Genomic DNA, 20,689 nt, shown 5'->3' with positions numbered 1-20,689 from the left:
AGTTCCAATGATCCAATAAGCCCGAAAATGCGGAAGACGCCCGGGTATGCAGAAGGGAGGTATAATCGTTCCAATTGATTTCAGCTTCTGGCGTTGCGGGGCCGATACACGAATTGATCACGTTCGCGCCGGTACATGGGCGAGGGATAGGGATCCGACCTACGAGAGGTCGAGCGGCGAGGTCTTGAAGGAGAACCTGTAGGCTTGCTGCCAGTGGAAGTGCATCGGCACTCGCCATCATGTCGACTGCGGTTATCGAGCACGCTGGGGACGGGCTCATTGTACCTCCTCAACAAGTCCGCGAGTGTGAGTGGAGTATCCGAGGCGCCCTGCGCGCTCTCGGATCGATATCGGGACCCTGCGCAGGATTTGACGCCGACCTGTGGGTTATCAATGCCATCCCGCGCTGATGGCGTCTCACACCATCTATTCTCTTCCCTCCTCACCTCCCGAGAAGGATTCTCGAGGTACATTGCCTGGTCGGAAGCGATTAGAAAGCGTCGCGGGCGTCCCGGCGGTGCAGGGGTGTAGAGGGGTGAGTCTGGTGACCCGCTATCCGCTGGGACATGAGGCATAGAAGCGAGCTGCGAGGACGGGATTGTGTGACAGAAATCGCTGTCAGAACGAGCATGCAATGTGGCTCCTGGCCAGCGGCCTTGGTAATTGCACGGAGTTTGGCAGAGTCGCGTCTGTGGTAGAGGACCGCGGTTATCGTGCATCGCGGCAGCGATCGGGAGCTTTCCCGTCAGAAAACCGTGATGGGCTAGAATGTCTTCGTTCGTTATGCTGCACTTATGCTTCATAGAGAAAAAGAAGTCAAGTTCGATCTGCATGATAGCGCGGGGCGTAAAGTTCGCCGAGATGCGTGCCCAGGTGGCACCTTTATGGCAGGAGTCATTAAGGTACTAAGGAGCATGTCGGCATCCAGCTCGCGACGATGTGGTACACGGATTGAACGTACCTTGTTTGCGCACAGAAGAGCACCCAGCAATACTCTTCTATGGAGGAGGTCGTCGTAGTCGGAATGGTACGTTGCGACGCGGCTCAAGTAGACGATTGCCGTGATGACCACAGATGTCGGTAGGCGGCCTCCCTGTATCACTGAGTGGGCAAACAGCTTCAGTGACTCTGGTGCAGCGGCTGGAGGGTGTCCCTTTGTTCGGTCGGCAAGGGAAGACGAAAGAGTCGTGAAATAGTCTGTGTGGCGTACGTGGTCAGCTCAACGAGGTGGACGCCACACGGGACTGGACTCACCCAAGAGTGGCGCATGGTCGGGCGGAAGCTTGAGGAGGTCCTCAACAAGTGGATGGTGGCAAAGTGAAGGAATCAGACTGAAGGGGTGGTTGAGGGAGGTGCAAGAGTCGAGTGTCCAAGTCATCCTTGCTCTGGCAGGGGTGTGGTAGAGAGACGGGCTCGGAGAGGGAGGTACTTATAAGGGGTAAAGAAAGATTGATGGAAGCGTACACAATGCTCAGCTATCACAGCTATCTTTAAAGGAAGCCGTGACCAGCAACCTGTGTCGGTATATGAAAGTCAAACGCTGAGGGCTGTGGCGCACGTAGGTCCCTGCAGCTTCTATAGGCGCCGGGCCCCACGGACATGCGTCCATTATAATCAGATATATCATCACAAGCGTGCGGTGGCAACAAGCGGGTCAATCGGTCAGAATACCGAAAGAAAATAAGGGCAAGGGCCCGGCAAGATGAGAACAAGGTCTCGAAGTGTGAACCTTCTAAGACCAGATCGGGGATGCGTGGGAATTGATGCAACACCGTTCTCATCACGTGCCACGCGCGTCCGTTCGCACAATCCGAATCGAACTCCGACTGGACGCGGGTTCTGCTTCACCCACATTCTTCCTCTGCCAACGCTGCTCACCATGCAAGCACAGACGACCAGGACTTCTCAGACCCAGGTAGAGATTGCAATTATTCAGATGCCATGTTTATAATATGACCTGTGTGGCAGTTGACTGCGAGCCAGAGTTTGACCTGCGTACAAACGCTTTTAAAGGCCGGATTGGGATGTATAACCTATCTGCGGTACGCTCGGCCAGGGTTATCCAAGGAAGGAAGAAAAAATGTGATTGACGCTAATGTGATTACTGCGGTGCAGGAATTTGCTGCCGGCCGATAACTTCAGCGAAAGTGAAGGAAACTCCACTTCCTTTGTCTGAAGCGACCTGACGCGGCGGCAGGCTATCTCATGACCAATAACAATGATCCGGCTTCACAGTCTCTTGACAGTCACGCCTCTTTCTCCTCCGACTGTTCCTCCAGGCGCAATATAAGCGGTTTCAAGATCATGACTGTCACTCGTGGCTTCACTGAAGAGGCGGATAAATTACTGGAATTTTTGGTTGGTCATCGCGCAGAGTATATATTTTAACCGGATGACGGATACATGCGTGGTCAGGAGAGTGGAATATTTGACGCGCTGCAAAAGCAGTATTTGAAAAGTTTCATCTTTGCTGTATATCTGGTGCGTACTACATGACGGCTTAGGCTCGAGTTTTGCGGTTAAATCACATGTTAGGATCCGCAAGATCCCAACAAGTAAGCGCATATATGCGTGTCTCGACGTCGAAATATACTAACCTACTTGCAGTATCGTCGAGGCTTACACATTCAACTTCAACGTATGTAGTCCTCAATACCTTTTCGTTCAAGGTCTCACTTCTACATAGTATTACACTCCTCCGGGGAGCAGTGCGGCCATTCCGATTATGTCGCTGGGTGACGATCTTATGAAGTTGTCTCTGGACCAAAATCATCGTGAGGACGCGGATCCTGTCGCAGAAGCAGTCAGGCAGGGGAAGGCACCGACCTTAGGGGAAGTGAAAAGAAGCGTCAAGGCATGTTATTCTCTTTCTCTCCCTCTGTACTGTGTCGCCTCAACTCGAAGGATTTAGATGTTGGTCAAAAATCTTATACAAGCTACGACACAGATGGACCCACTACCGAGTTTGCCAACTTTCAGTCGCTATATGTGCATGACTGACCCTTTTACAGGGCGCCGATACGCCACATTCAAGCTGTTCTATCACGACCACACCCCGGAAGATTACGAGCCGCCTCATTTTCGTGCTGGGGACGTGGAGAAAGACAGATGGTTCTTCGCCACGCATGATAAACGCGAGACACCGGAGAAGTGCAGTGTCGGACGCTTAGAGACTGGCTGGCACGGGTGCGTCACGGTTTCGCGTTTTGGAATCATATATCGAGCGCGGCTTGTGCAGAGTCGACGTTCGCATTGCGTCCGTTTCAGCATACTTGCCTTCAACAGAAGACAACAACGCCGCCTTCGCCGGTACCTGCGGGCCTCTTGCAAAGGGAGCCCCGAGCCTAACGCCTGCGGAAGAAGCAACGACCAGGGCTCAGGAAATTGAGCTGCAGGCACGCGACGCAGAGAAGCGACGCGTCATTTGGGATGCCGAAGATGGTTTGACCGATATGGACGCTGACGGCGAACAAGATCCCGATTACGATCCGGGAGACCGTAGCTCACGGAAAGGCAACAAGTTCGCCGTAGAAATCAGCGAACCCCTCGGGATCAGAAATGCTGATGGTAATATTGTGTCGATGGTGGGGAAAGCGACTGACAAGAAAGGCAACGATGGAACTTCTCGTGAGGATATTGGCGGAGATGTCAAGGGCAGATGCTCCCATAGCATTGCCGAGGAAGGTCCGATCTTCATCGGAGCATCCGAGAGTGTTCCAAGTCAAGTGGGACAGCTGGTGCGAGTTGTCTTCTCTATGATATGCTACGCAGCTCAAGCGCCTCCCATAGAATCTACAACACAACGGCGACAACGCAGGAGACATACCTGAGACTCAGCCTTTATCTTGCACTCAACAGCTCCCTGCGGAGCCGAATATGGCTGTTGAGAAGGGGATCGCACCTAAGTCTCCTTCTCTGCCGCCCTCAGATCTGGAAGAGAGCATTACGACGCCCACCCAAAGCCAAGTGGACACCATGATGCTCATGGACAATTTGGCTGCAGGGCAGACCGATCCTGCAGAGGATTCGGAAATGCTGGGTACGTTAGATACGTCTGCCGATCGTATAGGGCTCCCTGTTTCATTCGGGAATGCGCGTAGATCTTGAGAGTCAGATCGTCCCTCAAGGCTCTTATGTTCAGGACTCTATCGAGTCGTTCCAGAGCAGGATCTCCATCTCTCCACCTGAGCAAATGTCTGTAGACGTTGAGCCGGCGCGGGAAGTCCTGGACAGAGGCTTGGACTGCGAGTGTGGTTCACAGGTGGGACTTATCGTATATTCCTGTGATGTCTTCGAACTCTTCTTGACTTTCAATACAGACGGATGATGACCAATGCTGGTGCGACTCTTGCGGCCGTTGGTATCATGTTTGGTGCGTTTCGTTATCACGAGCCTTCAGATTGCCATAGAACTAAAACGTCAACGATAGGTGCATGGGGTACGTCATGGCAGCCCTGCGGATATTGAAAAGAGTCTCTCAACCTGTTGGTGCCTAGGTATCACTCGGCTAAGGACAAACGACTTCCCGCCAAATTCTTATGCTTCGACTGCCGAGTCCGAGCTGATCAGAATTGGGATCTCATCGTGGTCCACGACTTATATCCAAGTATGATTGCAAAGTTCAAGGATCTCGCGTTATTCAGGTATCTATCTGCCCCCTCCATCAAATGCGATTCTGTTTTAATGGATTTTGACTGACAGGAGGGCCATTAAAATTGCGGAAATCCACGAACCCGAATCCCCGTCGGAATTTTGCAAACTCCTCGGTTCGTCGATCATCTATTCCTCAAGCACCGTATCTAATGTGTCTGGCAGGGGTTGAAGCTGATGTGTCAGGGCAGCTCTTCAAAAGATTGGAGGGCGAAGGTGACACTCATTTTCTCGTATGAATTATCGGTGGCCTACATACTCTGGACTTCCATCAGGATTCATTGAGCAGGTGCCGATTGAGATCGATGATATCGGCCTACTCGACACTCGCTCTCGCGCCGCCAAGGCGAAAGCGAAAGGGAAGCAACCAAAGCGCAAAAATCTACAGAAAAAGTCATATAGATTTGTTCGCGCTTCCAAACGATGCACTGCGTATCTGGACTACTTCAATCCGGACGTGGACGTCGAGAAACGCATCCTTGGGTTGTCCGAATTGGTTCGTGGTATACTGACCGCATGAATGTCGAAATGTATACTGAAACCTGCCCTGTCGTCCCGATAGCGACCCAAACATAAACTTCGTAAGCTACGAAGTGGGAAGGCTGTCAACACAGGGTATGGCCTAGATCTCCTTCTGTGCTGTACTCTTCATACCTTTTCCTGGACCACTCTGATCGCACTTTAGCCCTCTTGAGCTACCTAAATCCGCTCCCCCGACCCCAATTCTCTGCGACCTGCAGGTTGAGTCGCAAACTCAGAACGAGACCCAATTCTTTACCGATCGAGTCCTACGAGACGCAACGGACAAGGATCTGAAACGCAAGCTGAACTCAGCAGATGACCGGACGAAGCGCGGCAAGAAAGTCAAGATCTCCGTTGTAGCTGGCGTGGATCTTGGCGACTAGGATCGCTCCTTGCTCTACCGCTTGACCTGACTATGCAGTTCTCTCTGGTCCTCTGCTTTCTTGGCATGTATTCCGACGTCGCCTGGCTGGAACCCTGCATTTGTGCTGGTTGGAGATCCTGGAGTCCCTGCTTCACCCTCTCGCTACGTATTCTCATTCCCGGCTGCTATGAGTCCATCATGTAACATGACAGCAGTCCGTCCTCATGTAAAGATTTGCTACCCCGCCTTGAAGAATACATCTTACTGCTCGTTGCTCGTAGAAATCCTGTGTTCATGAATGCGTCCGTATCTCATGGGACCTCGTACCACTGCCATCTCCTCCTGGCCAGGTGTACAATAACTCTAATATCGGATATTTAGACGGTGCGGAGGAGGTCACGTAAGCTGCAAGAATACCCTTATCTCAGTTGTGACAGGGACATCCTGCGAAGATGGTTGAAAGTCTCTCATGTAAGTCCTATCTTGCGATAGCGCGCTGCAACTCAGCATGTCCACCACAACTACCCTCACGTCGACGCTCCAGACGACGCAGCTGCAGCTGCGTACCGCGTACGGGCCAGTCTATCGTACCGTATCCACTGCACCTCCGAGAGACTGTACGCCCGACGAAGTGCCGATCATTGATCTGACGGGCATATACGGCGACCTTGACGAGCGTCTACGGGTCGCTGCGCAGGTTTGCAAGGCTGCGCAGGATATTGGCTTCTTCTACATCAGAAATCATGGCATCGAAGAGGATATCATAGAGCGTGCAAGGAAACAACTCGTAAAGTACGAAGCCAGACGGTGTACGACCGCAGAACTAAGGGTAGTCAACTGCCGTACTCTACAGATTCTTCGAGCAGCCACTAGAAGCAAAGGAGTTAGTGAGTGGACAGAGGTCGAAGTATTTCAACGGCTACGTACCTTCTGGAGTGAGCCATGCTAGTCCCCTTGAAAGTAAAGGTAGGAATTGCGTCGTTGGATGGGATACCCGCGCCTGATCAATGACCAGATGATAGAGAATCGTTCAGCTGGCGGTACTCTCCAGAATACGATCCGGAACCCAAGGACCTCAACGCTATCCCACCAGAAGTAAACGCCTATGTCCGGGGCGAGGAATTCGTGTGGGAAGGCACCACCCATATGCCGGATTTCAAAGAAGACGTGCTTCGTTACTGGCAAGCGTGCTTGACGCTGTCCCGACGCCTCGTCAGGATTTTCGCGCTAGCCCTCGATCTCCCAGAGGACTACTTCGATAAGGTGACGACCTATCCGGGCGCCGACGGTGTCTTCAATTTCTACCGCGGCCTGACGCCTGAGGCAATTGAAGCGACCAAGGACCAGGTCGGCATCGGCTCGCACACGGACTTGCAGTGCTTCACGCTGCTGTGGCAGGACATGAACGGAGGGTTGCAGGTCTTGAAGGGGCGAGAATGGTTGAAGGTACCCCCGATTGAGGGAACTTTCGTGGTCAATATTGGAGATTACCTGATGCGTCTCACGAACGACCGATTTTTGTCCACCGTTCATCGAGCATCCAACCACTCTGAGCACGACAGGGTTTCCATGCCATTTTTCTTTGGTATGTCGCAGGGCCACATGCTTGTGGGGGGGGGGGGCGTCTAATAGTTACCCCTGTGCGCAGGCTTCAATTTCAACGAGACTTGCAGCGTTCTCCCCACCTGCGTCACTGAGAGCAGCCCCGCGAAATACGAGCCTATTACCTGTGGAGATGTGAGTGCAACATTGGCTTGGTACAACAAGGTAAATTGATCATTGACGTACTTAGTGGTGTCAACTCCGTTTCCAACAGTAAGTGGAAGTAAACCGGACGCATAGAGTGTACCCTGACTCTGTGGCAGGACCGGTCCTGGCTATACCGGTCCGTCCCAATCCACGAGGACTGGTTTGCAAAGCGCAATCGATGCCAAGTCGTGACCGTCGAGGAACTCTTCGACGCCAATCCGATTGGTGGCAGGTTCTCATGACAGGCAGACCTAGGATCAGCGGGTTGTAGATGGGTTAAACTGGGTTAGACTGTAAAGTTTCCTCCCTGACTAGATGAGCCTGGCTATGCTCTGGAACGCTACTTACAGGGTCGTATAGTTGCCGTTGGCCAAGCGGAGAAGCATACGCCGTTGACCCTAATGCATTAGGAAAGACATGGGGGATGCCGCGGTCAATAGCAGAACCGTGTCGGGGAAGTATGGTGCCGCATCGCACACTAGTACTTGGAACACACCATAAGTTGTTTCGCCGAATGAACAGTGGGAGATCGATGGCATGGGTGCACACGCAATGCTCTTGTCATCTCGCGTCCGACTTTCGGTAAGCAGAGATCGCAGCTGATGTTCCCTTGGACTGGGCCTTTTCGCGGTCAAGTCGAATAAGGCTCGCCCTCTTATGACTGTATCCCACGCTGAACAGAGATACACCGACATCGGAATCTGCCAAATCGCTTCGATCTTGGATGCCTTGGGAAGGATGAATGGTAAGATCTCGGATGTTGTCGGTGATAGAAGGTCTTGTAGCGTCAAGGAACTAAAAGAAATTGAATGAAACTTACATGGCAGTCTTGTCAAATGAAGCCGCCATGTCATGGTGCATCTGTCATGTAGATGTCGACTGGCCAAAACATTGGAGGATACTTACCTGAGTTGTCCGGGCTATCATTGGAGACTGAAGTACGCCCGACTTTGGCGGTCAGAGATAGGCCTGCCCTTAAGTGCCCGATTATAATGTCCGTTTGGCGCCTTGGAACTTTTTTCTTTCCATCCCCTCGCCGTTTGGCAATTCGTCGTACCTCGACTCTTCACGGTCGGTGAGCTGCATGGCGAGGTTTCCCGGAGATGGATAAGGGACGGCATACAGCACCCAGGTATCTCCCCACTGTCGGCTCTACCGCTTTGGGGTCGTTTGAGAGGTGTACATCTTTGTAGCGCAGAGAATACATAGGAATTGGATTACCATGGTTGCAAAGCAATAAACGTTTTCAGAGAATGGAAGACATCCAGGTCAGCGAAACGCCCGAACAACATAGCGCGTCGAGGACGTTGTTTTATTGGACACAGTGAATGCGGGAAGTAGGAGTCGGCCGGTGGGTCTAGGCTACACGCGACCGCACGCGTCGCGTTCCATTTTCGGGTGGACTTACTGTAGAAGTAGAAGTCCTTTGGACATAGCATCCTTCTTCCTTTCCTTTCTCTTTTCCTGTCCAGCGCCTTCATAACTGCGAAGGTTGGCAAGGCCCTTCTGCGTGATGTCCTACAAATTATCTGCGACCCTGTCCGCGCACTCTGCAGATGTGCGTACGCAAGCTATCGAATGGGACGCGCCATCTAACCGTTGATCATAGGTCAGAGCTGTGGCTTCGCCCTCGGACGATCTCATTCTCTCTGCTTCGCGTGACACGACAGCAATCGTATGGAACAGGACGTCTGGCTCATCATTCGCGAGCGCGCAGGTTTTCAAAGCAGGCGATCGATTCGTGAATGCACTGACATACATCCCGCCGTCCAAAGATGCCTCTCAAGGTTAGTATGCGTTGCCCCACCAGTCCCTTTGTCACCTGAGCCATTACCCTCGTAGGACTCCTGGTCGCGGGAGGACAGGACAAGATCATCAATGTGTTCGACCTGGCCTCGGGTAAAGCGGAACCCAGCTATTCGCTGATCGGCCACACAGACAATGTCTGTGCCCTACACTCCCTACCGGATGGGACTATTATATCTGGTTCATGGGACAAGTGAGTTCACACCCTCGATCTTCCGCATACAGATGTTGAATTGTGTAGGACCGCTAAAGTATGGAAGGACTTCCAGTCAGCATACGATCTCAAAGGTCATGGCCACTCCGTGTGGACTGTTCTCGCCCTTGGCAATGAAGAATTTTTGACCGGTAAGCTTGGCATACCATTACATGTTGAACGAAGCTGAGCGGTTCCCAGGATCCGCTGACAAGACTATCAAACTATGGCAAAAGGCTGCCAGCATACACACATTCGAAGGGCATCAGGACGCAGTACGGGGTTTGACGGTGGTTCCCGATATCGGCTTCGCATCTTGCTCCAACGACAGGTGCGTCTCGGATTATGTCACCCCGTTTGCGCGTAAAAATCGGAGTTGCCCACCAGCGAGATTCGCGTCTGGACCATGGGAGGCGACGTGGTCTATACTCTCACCGGTCATACATCTTTCATCTACTCTATCTCGTTACTTCCCGATGGTGCTTTAGTCTCATGTGGAGAAGACCGCAGTATCCGTGTTTGGAGAGGTTCGTGCGGCCCTTAAACTCTAACTCCATTCAGATCGTTACCAGAGATTTCCTTTAGATGGCGAACTGGCGCAAACCATAATTGTTCCCGCTGTTTCCGTCTGGTCCGTTTCCACTATGCCCAATGGTGACATTGTGGCAGGGTCGAGCGATGGTGTGGTGCGGGTCTTCAGCGTCGTAGAGCCACGGTGGGCGCCTCCCGGAGATCTGAAGGAATTTGACGATGCAGTAGCCAAACAAGCCTTGCCCGCCCAACAAATTGGAAACGTCAAAGTATCCGATCTTCCCGGCATGGAGGCTCTCGCTCAACCTGGTCCGTCCTTCCGACTTCCACATCCGTTCCATAATTGACACTTGAATTGAAGGGACGAAATCGGGACAAACAAAGATGATTAAGAACGGTGACAAAGTGGAGGCCTACCAGGTACGTCGCGACGACGGGAATTAATCACTGTATAAGCCCATAATATGTGTCTTCCAGTGGGATGCCCAAGCTTTCACATGGCAACAAGTGGGCGAGGTCTTAAGAGCAAATGACGAAGATGATCAATACAAAGGGTACGACCATGTATGGGACGTAGATATTGGAGATGGGAAAATGCTCAAGCTGCCGTACAACGACTCGGGTAGGTGACTGGGCCGGCGGGCCGCAACATCTGCTCACCGCCTTGTATACCCCCAGAGAACCCTTACGTAGCTGCGCAGCGCTTCCTCGAAAATAACAACATCCCGCTGGACCAACTCGACGTGGTCGTGCGGTTCATTGAACAGCATTCAAACGCTTCCCGGAGTCGGTCAGCGGGTCCGAGCACAGAGTTCGTTGATCCATACACAGGTGACCGTTAGTCCGGTCTCCTTCTGTGGCTCCGCGCTCAGTCTAGACAGGTTCTTCGAGGTACACCGGTTCAACAAGCTCCGTGCCCTCGGCGGGCCCATCTTCGTTCGCCGATCCATACACAGGTGCATCTCGGTACTCTGGTTCACCCGCACCTGCTGCCCCTACCCCAGCAGCCGTACCTTCACGCTCCCCTCCCTCTGTACTGCCAGCGGTGAGGGTCACTCTTTTACTGATAGTTGTAAGACGCTGATGGTCTTGCGCAGCGTGAGCCGCGAACCATGACACAAGCAAACATCAACGCTATGCAAGCAAAGCTGTATGACATCGACGAGGCGCTCCGGAGCGAGATAGTTCGTACCCGCATGCTTTTTACCAGGAGCCTTGTTCTGACAATGGTGCCAGTCGACGTCGTCCCTGGCAATGTATCCGCAGGAGCTGCGATTAATTGACGAGGCCTTTGTCTTTGTTTCGCAAGCTGCACAGTCACCCGGAGCGTCTCCTTCTGCGCCGAACTTGAATTCACATCATGTGGAGGCTCTCACGTCCGTGCTGGAACGCTGGCCTACCTCGTCGCGCTTCCCAGGTGTGTTCTCATCCGGTACATCACAGATCGACGGACTCTCTGACGTCTTCGCAGTCATGGACCTAAGCCGCTTGGTCGTCGCGTTTTCACCCGCCGCATTCTCTTCTCAAGAGTTGAGGTTCCATTTCATAGAGGCTTTGTTCACTGGGGCGGAATGGAGCCAGCCGTGGACGCAGCCATTATCGAAGCAACGAGAAACGAACATCTTGCTGCTACTCCGTGCTTTGGCGAACGCGTTCACTGGCCCCAAAGTGGTCGACAACAGTGACTGGACGAAATTGGTGCGATGGTTCACTCTGCTTGTCTCTCGGTGCTGACTGCCGTCGCAGGTCCTGGAGCGTCTCCAGCAAGGTCAGTATGAGGTGCTCTCCCCCAAGGCACGCGTCGTGCTGGCGACGGTGCTGTACAAGTAGGTGCTTCACAAGTTTGAGGGAGGTATCGAGCTGATGGGTGTCACTCTTAGTGTATCATGCATCGCGCTGCGTACGAAGTTTGCGTCGGACGTCCGGACTCTGCTGCTGGGCTTGATCTTCCGGGTGTTGAAGACCGAGAAGCAAGAGTCGGAAGCGTACCATCGCGCGCTGGTGGCGCTGGGGAACGTGGTGTGTACTCGGACTTCTCTGCCTCTCGGCGCGGTCTAATCTCACACGTGTGCGCAGGTGTTCGCCGCGAAAGAGCAAAATGCGCCTCTCACTACCGCACAAGCGGCTGAGGTCCGGCAGTCCATCGGGGTCGTACCGGGTCAGTTCAGCGAGCGCGAGAGGCCTGTCGTGGCCGATATCAATGGACTTTTGTAATTTCTGCCAGAACGTCTTTGCTGTTCGATTGCGCCCCTTGAAGGTTAATTCCACAGGTCAGGTATAGGGTCTAAATGCAGGTGTGGTGTAGATAAAGCAGATGTGACTAAGGACGGTGTAGATAGGGTGCATATGATAGTATACTGACAGCTTGTAGTCCTAGGCCTCGTGTACTATCTTTGGGTAAATTGTCATTGATCAATTGAAACATGTACTCCATGATAGAGGAGATCGCAACCTTCTGGGACGCAAACGAAACCTTACAAACCCCCGAGGGTTGGCGCGAGTGCACCGGGGAGCCACCGAGGGTCTCTCAAGGCCGTCGATGAGTAACGCATCCTGTGCTTTGGCTCCCAGAGTTGTCAGATAGGCGCTTTGGGATTTTGGTGCGGTACTGGCCATGCAAGGCGGGATGATTGAGCGATAACTCGCGCAGCCGGGGTATGACGATGCGATGACACGTCCGTTCTCACCTGTCCCGCGGCAGGGGTTAGGGTTACACAGTGCGTCCATTAATGCCGACGACGAGGGTGTACATCGTGCGCCATGGGGAGACGGCGGAGAACAGGAATGGGATCATGCAGGGCCAGCTGGATAGCAAGCTGAACGAGGTCGGGGTGGAGCAGGCGAAGATGGTGGCGGGGGCGCTGAGGGAGGTGCCGTTTGAGAGCGCGTATAGCAGTGATTTGAGTCGGGCGGCGGATGTGAGCTTCTGTATTGTGTCCCAAGTGTAAGGTACTGAAGGCTCGCTTTCCAGACTGCAAAAACGATTCTATTGTATCATCCGGGGGTGGAGCTGAGGAGGGAGGAGGCGCTGCGGGAACGGGTGAGTGCATGAGAATGCAGAAACCACTCGCCTCGCGCCAGCTTGAAGCTCATTCCACCCTACAGCATATGGGAGAGCTGCAAGGCAAGCCCATCATCGCCAGGAAGATGGCCAGCGCGCCCGATGCGCTTGAGGACATGGAAACGTTCACGGCGCGCCTGGTGTCGTGGTGGGATCGGGCAATCGTGCAAGCGCCCGCACGCGATCACGACCGGGACGTCCTCGTTGTCTCGCACGGCGGTGCAATCGGGGCGCTTGTTCGTGCTCTAATTGCGTCCGGGAAGGTCAAGTGTGGCGAGGGCGTCGTGATTTGGAGGGTCCCGAATGTTTCTGTAACGCTGATTGAAGTGGACGAGGAGGGGAAGGGCAAGGTGGTCAAGTATGCGGATATTTCGTTCTTGGAGAAGCAGATAGAGGAGGCCCTGGTAGATAATCCGGACGAGCGGGCAGCATTATAGAGTGGTTTGTAGAGCAGCTGTAGTGTATAGAATTTGTATAGACCCCTGGAGATACATTAGTCTCAGATAGACGCCACATTTGTTGACGACATCATCGACGCGGCGTCCATACAATTGACCGGTTTACTTGACCCGCCAAGAAACCAAGTCCTCATCCGACGCTGCACAGCTCCTGCGGTCTTACTCCCTTCCGCCTCAACCACGACATGCCCGCCAGCGAGACCACGCCCCTCCTCGAGAACGGCAACGGCGTGCCCGTCCACCGTCCCTTTTCCCAGCGCCTGGTCGCCGCCATCAAGGGGGAAGGCGAGCCCGGCTGGATTGCCTCCTACCGACACTTCTTATTTGGATCCTGGTTTAATATCCTCCTGCTATTCGTTCCTTTGAGCGTCATCTCCCATTTCCTCAAATGGGATGCGGCGTACAGGTTTTCTTTCAGCTTCCTGGCTATCATGCCGCTTGCAAAGGTGTGCTGTCCGTCGGTTTCACAGCATGAGTAAATATAGACGTACCTGCTGCTTGTCTAGCTCCTAGGAGAAGCGACTGAGCAGCTGTCGACGAAGCTCGGACAGACGCTCTCTGGCTTGCTCAACGCCTCGTTTGGAAATGCCGTTGAAATTATCGTCGGCATTGCAGCATTGCTTCAAGGTAACAAAGATCTCACATTGATGTACTAGCTTCATATTGAAACGCACACATTAGGGGAGCTACGTATTGTACAGACCTCTGTAAGCTTCGCCTGGATGACACGAATTCCTCATCTCAATACCCCATAAGATGCTGGGCTCCATCCTCTCCAACATTCTCTTGGTATTGGGCTGCTCCTTCTTGGCAGGGGGCATCCGTTACAATGAAAGCACTTTCAAAGCTACTGGCGCGCAGACGTAAAGTCATTCCACACCTAGTAGACCTCACACTCACACATATTTGCCAGTGCGAGCTCCGTACGTGGTGTGCCCGTTAACACTCACTCTCGCTAACTTTTCCCGGTGGTTAGTTGATGACTCTATCCTGTATAAGTAAGTTTAGACCGAATAGCCTGACCCGTCCCCTTTCTTGCTCGCTCACAGCTGTCGCTGGACAGCACTCGTAATTCCCGCAGCCTATCACTCTGCGCAAACTCGAAACCCCAGCCCGTCGGGGTACGCCCATCTGCTCGAGACCCTCCGCGACCCGCAGGTCACCCTCCCGGAGCTCTCGGAGGGGGGTATGTCGGGCTTGCTCACGCTTTCGCGTGGCACGGCCCTGTTGCTCTTGGTAGTTTATATTTTGTATTTGTTCTTCCAGGTACGTCCCACAGGCCCATATAACCGAACTCGCTTATCGAAGGGTGTCGTTTAGTTAAAGACACACGCAGATTACTTCAAAGCGGAGGAAGAGGATGAGCCGACCGAGGCGCGCATGAACATGGTGGCTGCTGGCAGCGCGTAGGGTCAAACGCTCGCAGACGAAAGATTTACGCTTACGGATACCTTCTCGCAGGCTACTTTTGGTGACTGTTGTCACTTCGTTCTGCGCGGATTACCGTTCGTACTCGTTGCTACCGCAGTTGAGGTCCTTTATCTTACCCCAATTCATGGTTTGCTGCAGTCGTGGCGTCCATTGAAGAGGTCGCGGTGCGGTACCACATCCCCAAAGCCTTCATTGGTTTGATCCTTCTGCCGATCGTCGTACGTCCCCCCCCCCCGTCCCTTTCAAGTGCACCTGCATTGACCGGGTTACGCTTATTTCGCGCCTGCAGGCGAACGCCGCCGAGCACGTCACATCCGTATGGATGGCCATGAAGAACAAGATGGAGCTCACGATCGGCATCTGTGTCGGCAGCTCTATCGTGAGTCCTGACCCTCTTCGCATCCCTGCTGACAACGTTCTAACTCTCTATCTTTAGCAAATCGCCGCCTTCGTCGTGCCCCTGCTAGTCATCGTCGGCTGGATGTGCGTATCCTCCTTAGCTTCCTATCCTAGCCTTCTGCACTGCAAATGCATTGAGTAATGATGGCTTCTCTGATGATTCTTCTTAATAGCGCCGATCGCGAATTGACGCTCTTCTTCGCCGACTTCGAGGTGCGTCTTCCTTGCCCTGCAGGCGCCCCAGATAGGCGCTCGGTACTGAGCGCTGTTTTATTTATACGCAGACTATCACGCTGTTCATCTCGGTTATGCTCGTGAGCCTGTTGATCCAGTAAGCCTCGCACCTGTCCTCCTTGCGGTTTGTGTGGTATTGACTATGAGTGTCTGCCATGCAGGGACGGCAAGTCGAATTACATGGAGGGGGTAATGTTGATCACGCTTTATCTTATTATCGCGCTTGCTTGTACGTGGTGGCTGGGCTGTCCCTTGAGTGCGTTATGCTGACGGTCATGTGTAGTCTGGGTATCGGACTAAGCATTCTCAAAATACGGCCCCCCCGCCTCTTGCACCGTCGGTAGGGTACGGACTCAGATTCTGCTGCTATCGAAGATGCCGCTCTGCAGGGCCTCGTCCCTCATCCCTCATACATGGATATCAACTCTTATACCTCGTACTTCCGCGACCCCTGGTCTATCCAGGCATAGCGTATTTATCCTTTGGTTGTGCTCTACTGTCTGATACACTCATTTCTTGTTTTCTCTCTGATTTGACTCTGTTTTCAACTGTTAATCCATTATCAATTACATATTGTAGTACATATAACACAGCACTGATTATGCAAATAGCCCCGAACACAGGTGGGAGTAAGGGCGAATAAATAAGCAAAAGGCCTTGGAGGTTATATTGTAAACGAAGGGAGCAATATAGCCGTCAAACGGTTTATACGATAAGGTTCAGCTACGAGGATATGAGGCTGTCACCCTGCAGCTCTTCAAACTTGCGTCTCGCCAGACGGATGTTTAGTCGAAGGGCAGCGGTTTCTGCCGAAATGAAGTAAGGGATCACGAGCATACACAGACGAGGACTGTGCGTACCTATTGTGGGATCGTGAACGACGATCATCACGTACGTGTTTTTGGTCAATTCGTCAAGCACCGCGGAAAATTCAGACAACTCCATCTCGAGGGCATGAAATTCCTGACGCAGGAATCGGGAGCACGAGTATTTGAATGCTTTGATCAGCTCAGACGTGCGCTCGTAGCGGATTGGGTTGAGCTGGTGCGGGTCCGACTCCGCGTCCGGCTCCGCCTCAGGTTCGGGGTCGTGGATGTCCTCCGGAAACGACGGGGAGGTGGGGGACCGAGCGTTCTTGGGCGGGGACTTTGGGGGAGACGGGAGCGGCGGGAGGGAGGAGATGGAGTCGGAAGCGGCGGCTTCGGTAGGCGCGGCGGCGGTCGAGGTCGCGATGACGAGGAAGGTGGTGCGCTCGAAGAGGATGACTTCTGTGGCGCTGCAGGCTTCGGCGAGGGTGGTGAGGTGCCGGGAGAGGACGGCGGCATTTGGGATGAGGGTGTGGACGATGCGGGACCAGGCCTAGCGGGGTATTAAGGCAAGGAAGAACCCCGAAGTGAGTGGCGAAGCGCACCTTGTACAGACTCTCGTCGTAGATGCTAGTCCCGAATACAGTCACCCCGATCCCCGTGCTCTCCTTCACCAGCTCCCGCCTCTTCCTCTCCAGCTCCGCCGCGCGGTCCCGCACGAGGTCCATCTTGTGCACGAGCAGGAACACGCGGGCCTCGCTCGAGAAGCGCTTGAGCGCTTCGAGGCAGTCGCGGTAGTACTCGAGGTCCTTGGCGCGGTCGCGCGACTCGACGTCGAAGACGTAGATCATGACGCCGACGTGCGAGAAGATGGTCGCGCGCTGCGTCGAGAGGTACGAGTCCATGAAGGCGTCCTGCCCGCCGCAGTCCCAAAGGTTGAGGATGAGGTCGCCGAGGAAGCGGACGTGGTTCTGCTCGACGTCGATCGTGGCCCCGAGCCGGGCGGTCAAGGATGCTGGGTTGTTGGAGCTGCGGGTTGTAATTTTGTTAGTTATATTGGGGAAATATGAGTTATGGAGATACACACAAGATCAGGGATCTCATGGAGGTCTTACCGCTCCCCGAGGCTCCCATCAGGAGCACCTAGCAGAAACTGTAGTATCATTCAAAAGTTGTAGGGTCTCTATGATAGACTGATACCTTTTTCTTCATGGCTGCAGTACAGGGTGGCTGGTTGGAGGCGAATGAGTCAGATGCTGTCGCTGTATCTCGGTCTATGTCATGGTCGCAATAGACAAATATACATGCACTGATCGCCCTTCAGCGCGACAGTATCACGTGCAGCCAATATTGCTTGTTTCAAGTATTGCTGATGAGCAACAAGTTGATACTTGCTGGGCATAAACGATGAAGATTCAAGTATATGTAGTGCTCCATACAAATTACAAACGCATCGTCCCGTATGTTGGTACATCCTGCAAGACTTCAGATTCTTTTCAGTTCGCTGACCTGTCCTTCAGAACTTGCCCTCTCCCCATCTTCTGGAGTGCGATGCCATCTCCACAGCAGCAGCACCCCAGTCTTCACCGTGGTTGTGACCCTTGTTCTCCCCCTTCCCCAGTCCTGCACGCTCCAGCGCTTGATCTTCCGTGAGCGCCGTCAACACGCCAAAGATGACAGGTACACCAGTGTCCAGTTGCACTCGCATCAACGCATGGGACACGCTGTCGCAGATATATTCAAAGTGCATGGTGGACCCCTTGATCAGAACGCCGATCGCGATGACAGCGTCGAAGGGCTGGCTAGGCATGTTCGCAGTAGCAGACGACGCTCCGGGTGCCGGGGTGCCCGTGCGTGATCCAGGTTTTGGCGACGACAGAGACATGAGCCCGCCCAGCAGATCGGTCGCGGTCGCACCTGCCTGAACCTGCGCGCCGGAGATGACCCTGCACACGAAACCGATATGGATAACTGCTTGACAGCGAGAAGGCTATGTTCACGGTGAAACGCACTTTTGGACTGCGAGAGGCAGCTCGAAACTCCCGGGCACCGTCTGGACGACGATGTTGTGCTCTTTCACCCCGAGCGACTTCAGTTTGGCGATTGCGCCCGCCAGTAGAGCGTCAATGACCGTCTTGTTCCATCTGGCGTGGACGATGGCGACGCGCAATGCTGAGCCATCATACTGAACCTCGGACGGTGCGAGCCCTTTGATACCTGCGGACATGGTAGAGAGCGTTATGAATGCTCTATATTTAGATGCACAGCAGTATACCTTGTTTGCTTCTGTTTACTTCCGTCTTGATTTGGAAATACTCATTAAAAGTTTGGGTGGCAAGTGATCGAGGGAGGCTGAAGCTTGCACCGTCCAGAGCCGGGCAGACATGGCTGTTACACCCTCTGACGGCAACCTCGCTAGTACGTCTAGCGCATTCAATGCGTCGCACAGATACTGATGCACTTCTCACAGCGACGTACACCCTTATATATTCCTTCCTGACCAGAAGGTCCCACCAAAAGGCGGCAGACGCGGTCAAGAAAGCAGCCAAAGATGTAGTCGTCCTTAGGGATGACGCCGACGCGAGCAGTCCTACGCTAGAGGACATAGTCAGGCAATGGAAACTTCTGTCCGGCCACAAGTCCTCAGAGCCGCAGACGCAGCCCAAGGCGAAGGGAAAGGCGAAGCCATCGTGAGTGCCTCTCTATCAACCTATGGTATTGTTCTTCGTACGCCCTTTTGCTATATGTCGCGTTACAGGAGTGATGATGAGGACTCAGATTCATCGTCGGATTCGAATTCGGACTCAGACAGCTCAGGCTCCGACGCTGAAAAGTCTGTGAATAAATGTGCGTCTCCTTCTACGTTGTGTTATGCACATTTCGTTGCTCATGAGTTACAATAGCCTCTTCCTCCTCATCTTCTACAGATGAAAAGGGCTCGGAGTCAGACTCAGGTACGTCATTACTGGACATTTGGCTAAGGCGTCGTGTAATGCTTCATCCGTTTGACGCAGATTCAAAATCGTCCACACCCTCGCCTAAAAGCAAAAAGCAGCAAAAGATAAAGGCAAAAGCGAAATCAAAACCCCCGGCTCCTGGAAAATCCAAGACGGACCGGAAACCCTCCCCAGCCTCCAGCAAGACCCTCTCTTCGGGGGAAAAAGAGCAAGAAAGCGGCAGTAGCGATGCCAGCACGAGTTCTGACGAAAGCTCTAGCTCGGATGACGAAAAGAAGGCTAAGGGGAAGAAAGCGGACTCGGAGGATGATGAGAGCTCTGATTCCTCTAGCAGCAGCAGTGAAAGCGAGGACGAGGACTTGAAGGCTGCTGCGAAGAATGCGAAGGGGAAGAAGGCAGGGAAGAAAGAAGAAAGCAGGGACAGTTCTAGCTCCAGCTCTAGCGCAGAAGAGAGCGACAGCGAGGATGAGAAACCGGCGGTCAAGGCGAAGAAGTCCAAGTCTTCGAAGGCGGAGTCTAGTTCCAGCTCTTCGTCCTCTGACTCCAGCTCTGAAGATGATAGCGAGGGCGACAACGAGAAACCAGCGGCCAAGGCAAAGAAGATCAAGTCCTCCAAGACACAGTCCAGCTCCAGCTCTTCTTCGTCCAGCTCCAGCTCCAGTGAAGATGAGAGCGAGAGCGAGGACGAAAAGCCCGCGGCTACAAACTCGAAGAAGACCAAAACTTCAAAGGCAAAATTCAGCTCGTCCTCATCTTCTGGCTCTGACTCAGACTCCGGATCTTCGTCTTCGTCCGCGTCCGACTTTAAGGCCAAACCCTCTGCCGCCAAGAAGCTCGAGACCTCCTCGACCAAAGAGGAGACGGTGGTAGTCAAGAAGCGGCGAACCGACGATGGTGAAGCCGTGTCTACCGCAGTGTCTAGCAATGAGCGCGAGGCGTCTGGCACTCCCGCTCGAACCAGCGGCAATGAGAATGGCAAGAACAAAGGCGGGAGGAAGTCGAACGTCCCGTTCTCCCGTATAAAACCCGAGAAGGTGAAGTTCGCTGACGAGCGGCTGAAGGATAATAGCTACCAGTCCAAAGTGCGTTTGATCCTCATGTTAATCAGTTCTGTTACGAATGTATCTGCATGCAGGGAGGCCCGCAGAACGACTATGGCGACAAGGCGCATCGCGACTTGATCGTCACCAGGGGTGCTGGGTTCAGGAAGGAGAAGAATAAAAAGAAGAGGGGGAGTTACAGGGGTGGAGAGATTACGGTAAGTTTGCCTTCCTGTTTGTATTGCATCGCGCAGCCGCTTATGTGCTGTATGTGCAAACAGATGGAGAGCCATAGTATCAAATTCACCGATTAGTTCTTGATTGATCAGCACTCTGCTTACTCGTCTTCGACTAGTATGACGATGATCGATGTCGACTACACTCTAGACTCGGTCGACCCTGCTGATCATAGGAGCAGTATCTTATCTTGTGCATTGTACTAGCAGTACAAAATGGGAATCAAGAACCTACATCTCATGGTCTATGGT

The 20,689-nt window shown here is 53.3% G+C and overlaps 9 protein-coding genes across 9 annotated transcripts; 6 read left to right on the top strand and 3 right to left on the bottom strand.

Annotated features, from left to right (window-relative positions):
* Positions 1–80: 80 nt before the first annotated feature.
* GLOTRDRAFT_136772 (uncharacterized protein) lies at positions 81–1,416 on the bottom strand (the record flags this gene model as incomplete). The annotated part of the gene is made up of 3 exons (XM_007865076.1): positions 1,255–1,416; positions 962–1,197; positions 81–905 (listed from the first exon to the last, which is right to left on the bottom strand). Exons 1-3 carry the CDS (start codon positions 1,376–1,378, stop codon positions 81–83), a joined length of 1,185 nt encoding a protein of 394 aa, XP_007863267.1. The 5' UTR covers positions 1,379–1,416.
* An 888-nt stretch (positions 1,417–2,304) lies between these two features.
* GLOTRDRAFT_103922 (uncharacterized protein) lies at positions 2,305–5,555 on the top strand (the record flags this gene model as incomplete). Its single annotated transcript, XM_007865075.1, has 16 exons — positions 2,305–2,358; positions 2,416–2,481; positions 2,536–2,555; positions 2,608–2,638; positions 2,687–2,836; positions 2,912–2,963; positions 3,012–3,186; positions 3,239–3,584; positions 3,859–4,039; positions 4,101–4,261; positions 4,320–4,372; positions 4,497–4,643; positions 4,702–4,766; positions 4,816–4,866; positions 4,926–5,136; positions 5,336–5,555. 16 exons carry the CDS (start codon positions 2,305–2,307, stop codon positions 5,553–5,555), a joined length of 1,983 nt encoding a protein of 660 aa, XP_007863266.1.
* A 489-nt stretch (positions 5,556–6,044) lies between these two features.
* Positions 6,045–7,355, top strand: GLOTRDRAFT_36172 (Clavaminate synthase-like protein; the record flags this gene model as incomplete). Its single annotated transcript, XM_007864693.1, has 5 exons — positions 6,045–6,328; positions 6,390–6,502; positions 6,552–7,121; positions 7,185–7,273; positions 7,329–7,355. The coding sequence occupies 5 exons, from the start codon at positions 6,045–6,047 to the stop codon at positions 7,353–7,355; spliced, it is 1,083 nt and encodes a 360-aa protein (XP_007862884.1).
* Positions 7,356–8,712: 1,357 nt separating this feature from the next.
* GLOTRDRAFT_56466 (WD40 repeat-like protein) lies at positions 8,713–12,289 on the top strand. The gene is made up of 17 exons (XM_007864814.1): positions 8,713–8,843; positions 8,895–9,072; positions 9,128–9,284; positions 9,333–9,436; positions 9,486–9,615; positions 9,672–9,811; positions 9,870–10,124; positions 10,177–10,235; positions 10,293–10,437; positions 10,494–10,646; positions 10,697–10,860; positions 10,913–10,999; positions 11,052–11,232; positions 11,287–11,513; positions 11,562–11,641; positions 11,696–11,834; positions 11,892–12,289. Exons 1-17 carry the CDS (start codon positions 8,799–8,801, stop codon positions 12,027–12,029), a joined length of 2,382 nt encoding a protein of 793 aa, XP_007863005.1. The 5' UTR covers positions 8,713–8,798; the 3' UTR covers positions 12,030–12,289.
* Positions 12,290–12,519: 230 nt separating this feature from the next.
* GLOTRDRAFT_136770 (phosphoglycerate mutase-like protein) lies at positions 12,520–13,403 on the top strand. Its single transcript, XM_007865074.1, has 3 exons — positions 12,520–12,733; positions 12,787–12,855; positions 12,921–13,403. The coding sequence occupies exons 1-3, from the start codon at positions 12,545–12,547 to the stop codon at positions 13,311–13,313; spliced, it is 651 nt and encodes a 216-aa protein (XP_007863265.1). The 5' UTR covers positions 12,520–12,544; the 3' UTR covers positions 13,314–13,403.
* Positions 13,404–13,495: 92 nt separating this feature from the next.
* GLOTRDRAFT_56463 (Calcium/proton exchanger) lies at positions 13,496–16,522 on the top strand. Its single transcript, XM_007864813.1, has 17 exons — positions 13,496–13,780; positions 13,841–13,961; positions 14,016–14,041; positions 14,091–14,197; positions 14,248–14,257; positions 14,311–14,332; positions 14,398–14,600; positions 14,655–14,740; positions 14,796–14,839; positions 14,904–14,983; positions 15,055–15,144; positions 15,202–15,248; positions 15,338–15,377; positions 15,449–15,495; positions 15,560–15,627; positions 15,682–16,204; positions 16,259–16,522. The coding sequence occupies exons 1-16, from the start codon at positions 13,520–13,522 to the stop codon at positions 15,696–15,698; spliced, it is 1,269 nt and encodes a 422-aa protein (XP_007863004.1). The 5' UTR covers positions 13,496–13,519; the 3' UTR covers positions 15,699–16,204; positions 16,259–16,522.
* On the bottom strand, positions 16,122–17,416 carry GLOTRDRAFT_126441 (uncharacterized protein; the record flags this gene model as incomplete). Its single annotated transcript, XM_007865073.1, has 5 exons — positions 16,122–16,204; positions 16,259–16,757; positions 16,810–17,233; positions 17,292–17,347; positions 17,405–17,416. 5 exons carry the CDS (start codon positions 17,414–17,416, stop codon positions 16,122–16,124), a joined length of 1,074 nt encoding a protein of 357 aa, XP_007863264.1.
* Positions 17,417–17,554: 138 nt separating this feature from the next.
* Positions 17,555–18,444, bottom strand: GLOTRDRAFT_109956 (Lumazine synthase). Its single transcript, XM_007865072.1, has 2 exons — positions 18,217–18,444; positions 17,555–18,150 (listed from the first exon to the last, which is right to left on the bottom strand). Exons 1-2 carry the CDS (start codon positions 18,429–18,431, stop codon positions 17,721–17,723), a joined length of 645 nt encoding a protein of 214 aa, XP_007863263.1. The 5' UTR covers positions 18,432–18,444; the 3' UTR covers positions 17,555–17,720.
* A 1,733-nt stretch (positions 18,445–20,177) lies between these two features.
* GLOTRDRAFT_36343 (uncharacterized protein) lies at positions 20,178–20,515 on the top strand (the record flags this gene model as incomplete). The annotated part of the gene is made up of 3 exons (XM_007864707.1): positions 20,178–20,243; positions 20,297–20,419; positions 20,483–20,515. Coding segments are annotated over 3 exons (222 nt in total), but the record flags the coding sequence as incomplete, so codon positions are not given.
* Between the last annotated feature and the right edge of the window lie 174 nt (positions 20,516–20,689).

The sequence above is a fragment of the Gloeophyllum trabeum genome (genome assembly GCF_000344685.1).
Source record: "Gloeophyllum trabeum ATCC 11539 unplaced genomic scaffold GLOTRscaffold_00003, whole genome shotgun sequence".
NCBI lineage: Eukaryota > Fungi > Basidiomycota > Agaricomycetes > Gloeophyllales > Gloeophyllaceae > Gloeophyllum > Gloeophyllum trabeum.
Note: the sequence above shows the minus strand (reverse complement) of the source record. Positions and strands in the feature narration are given on the sequence as shown.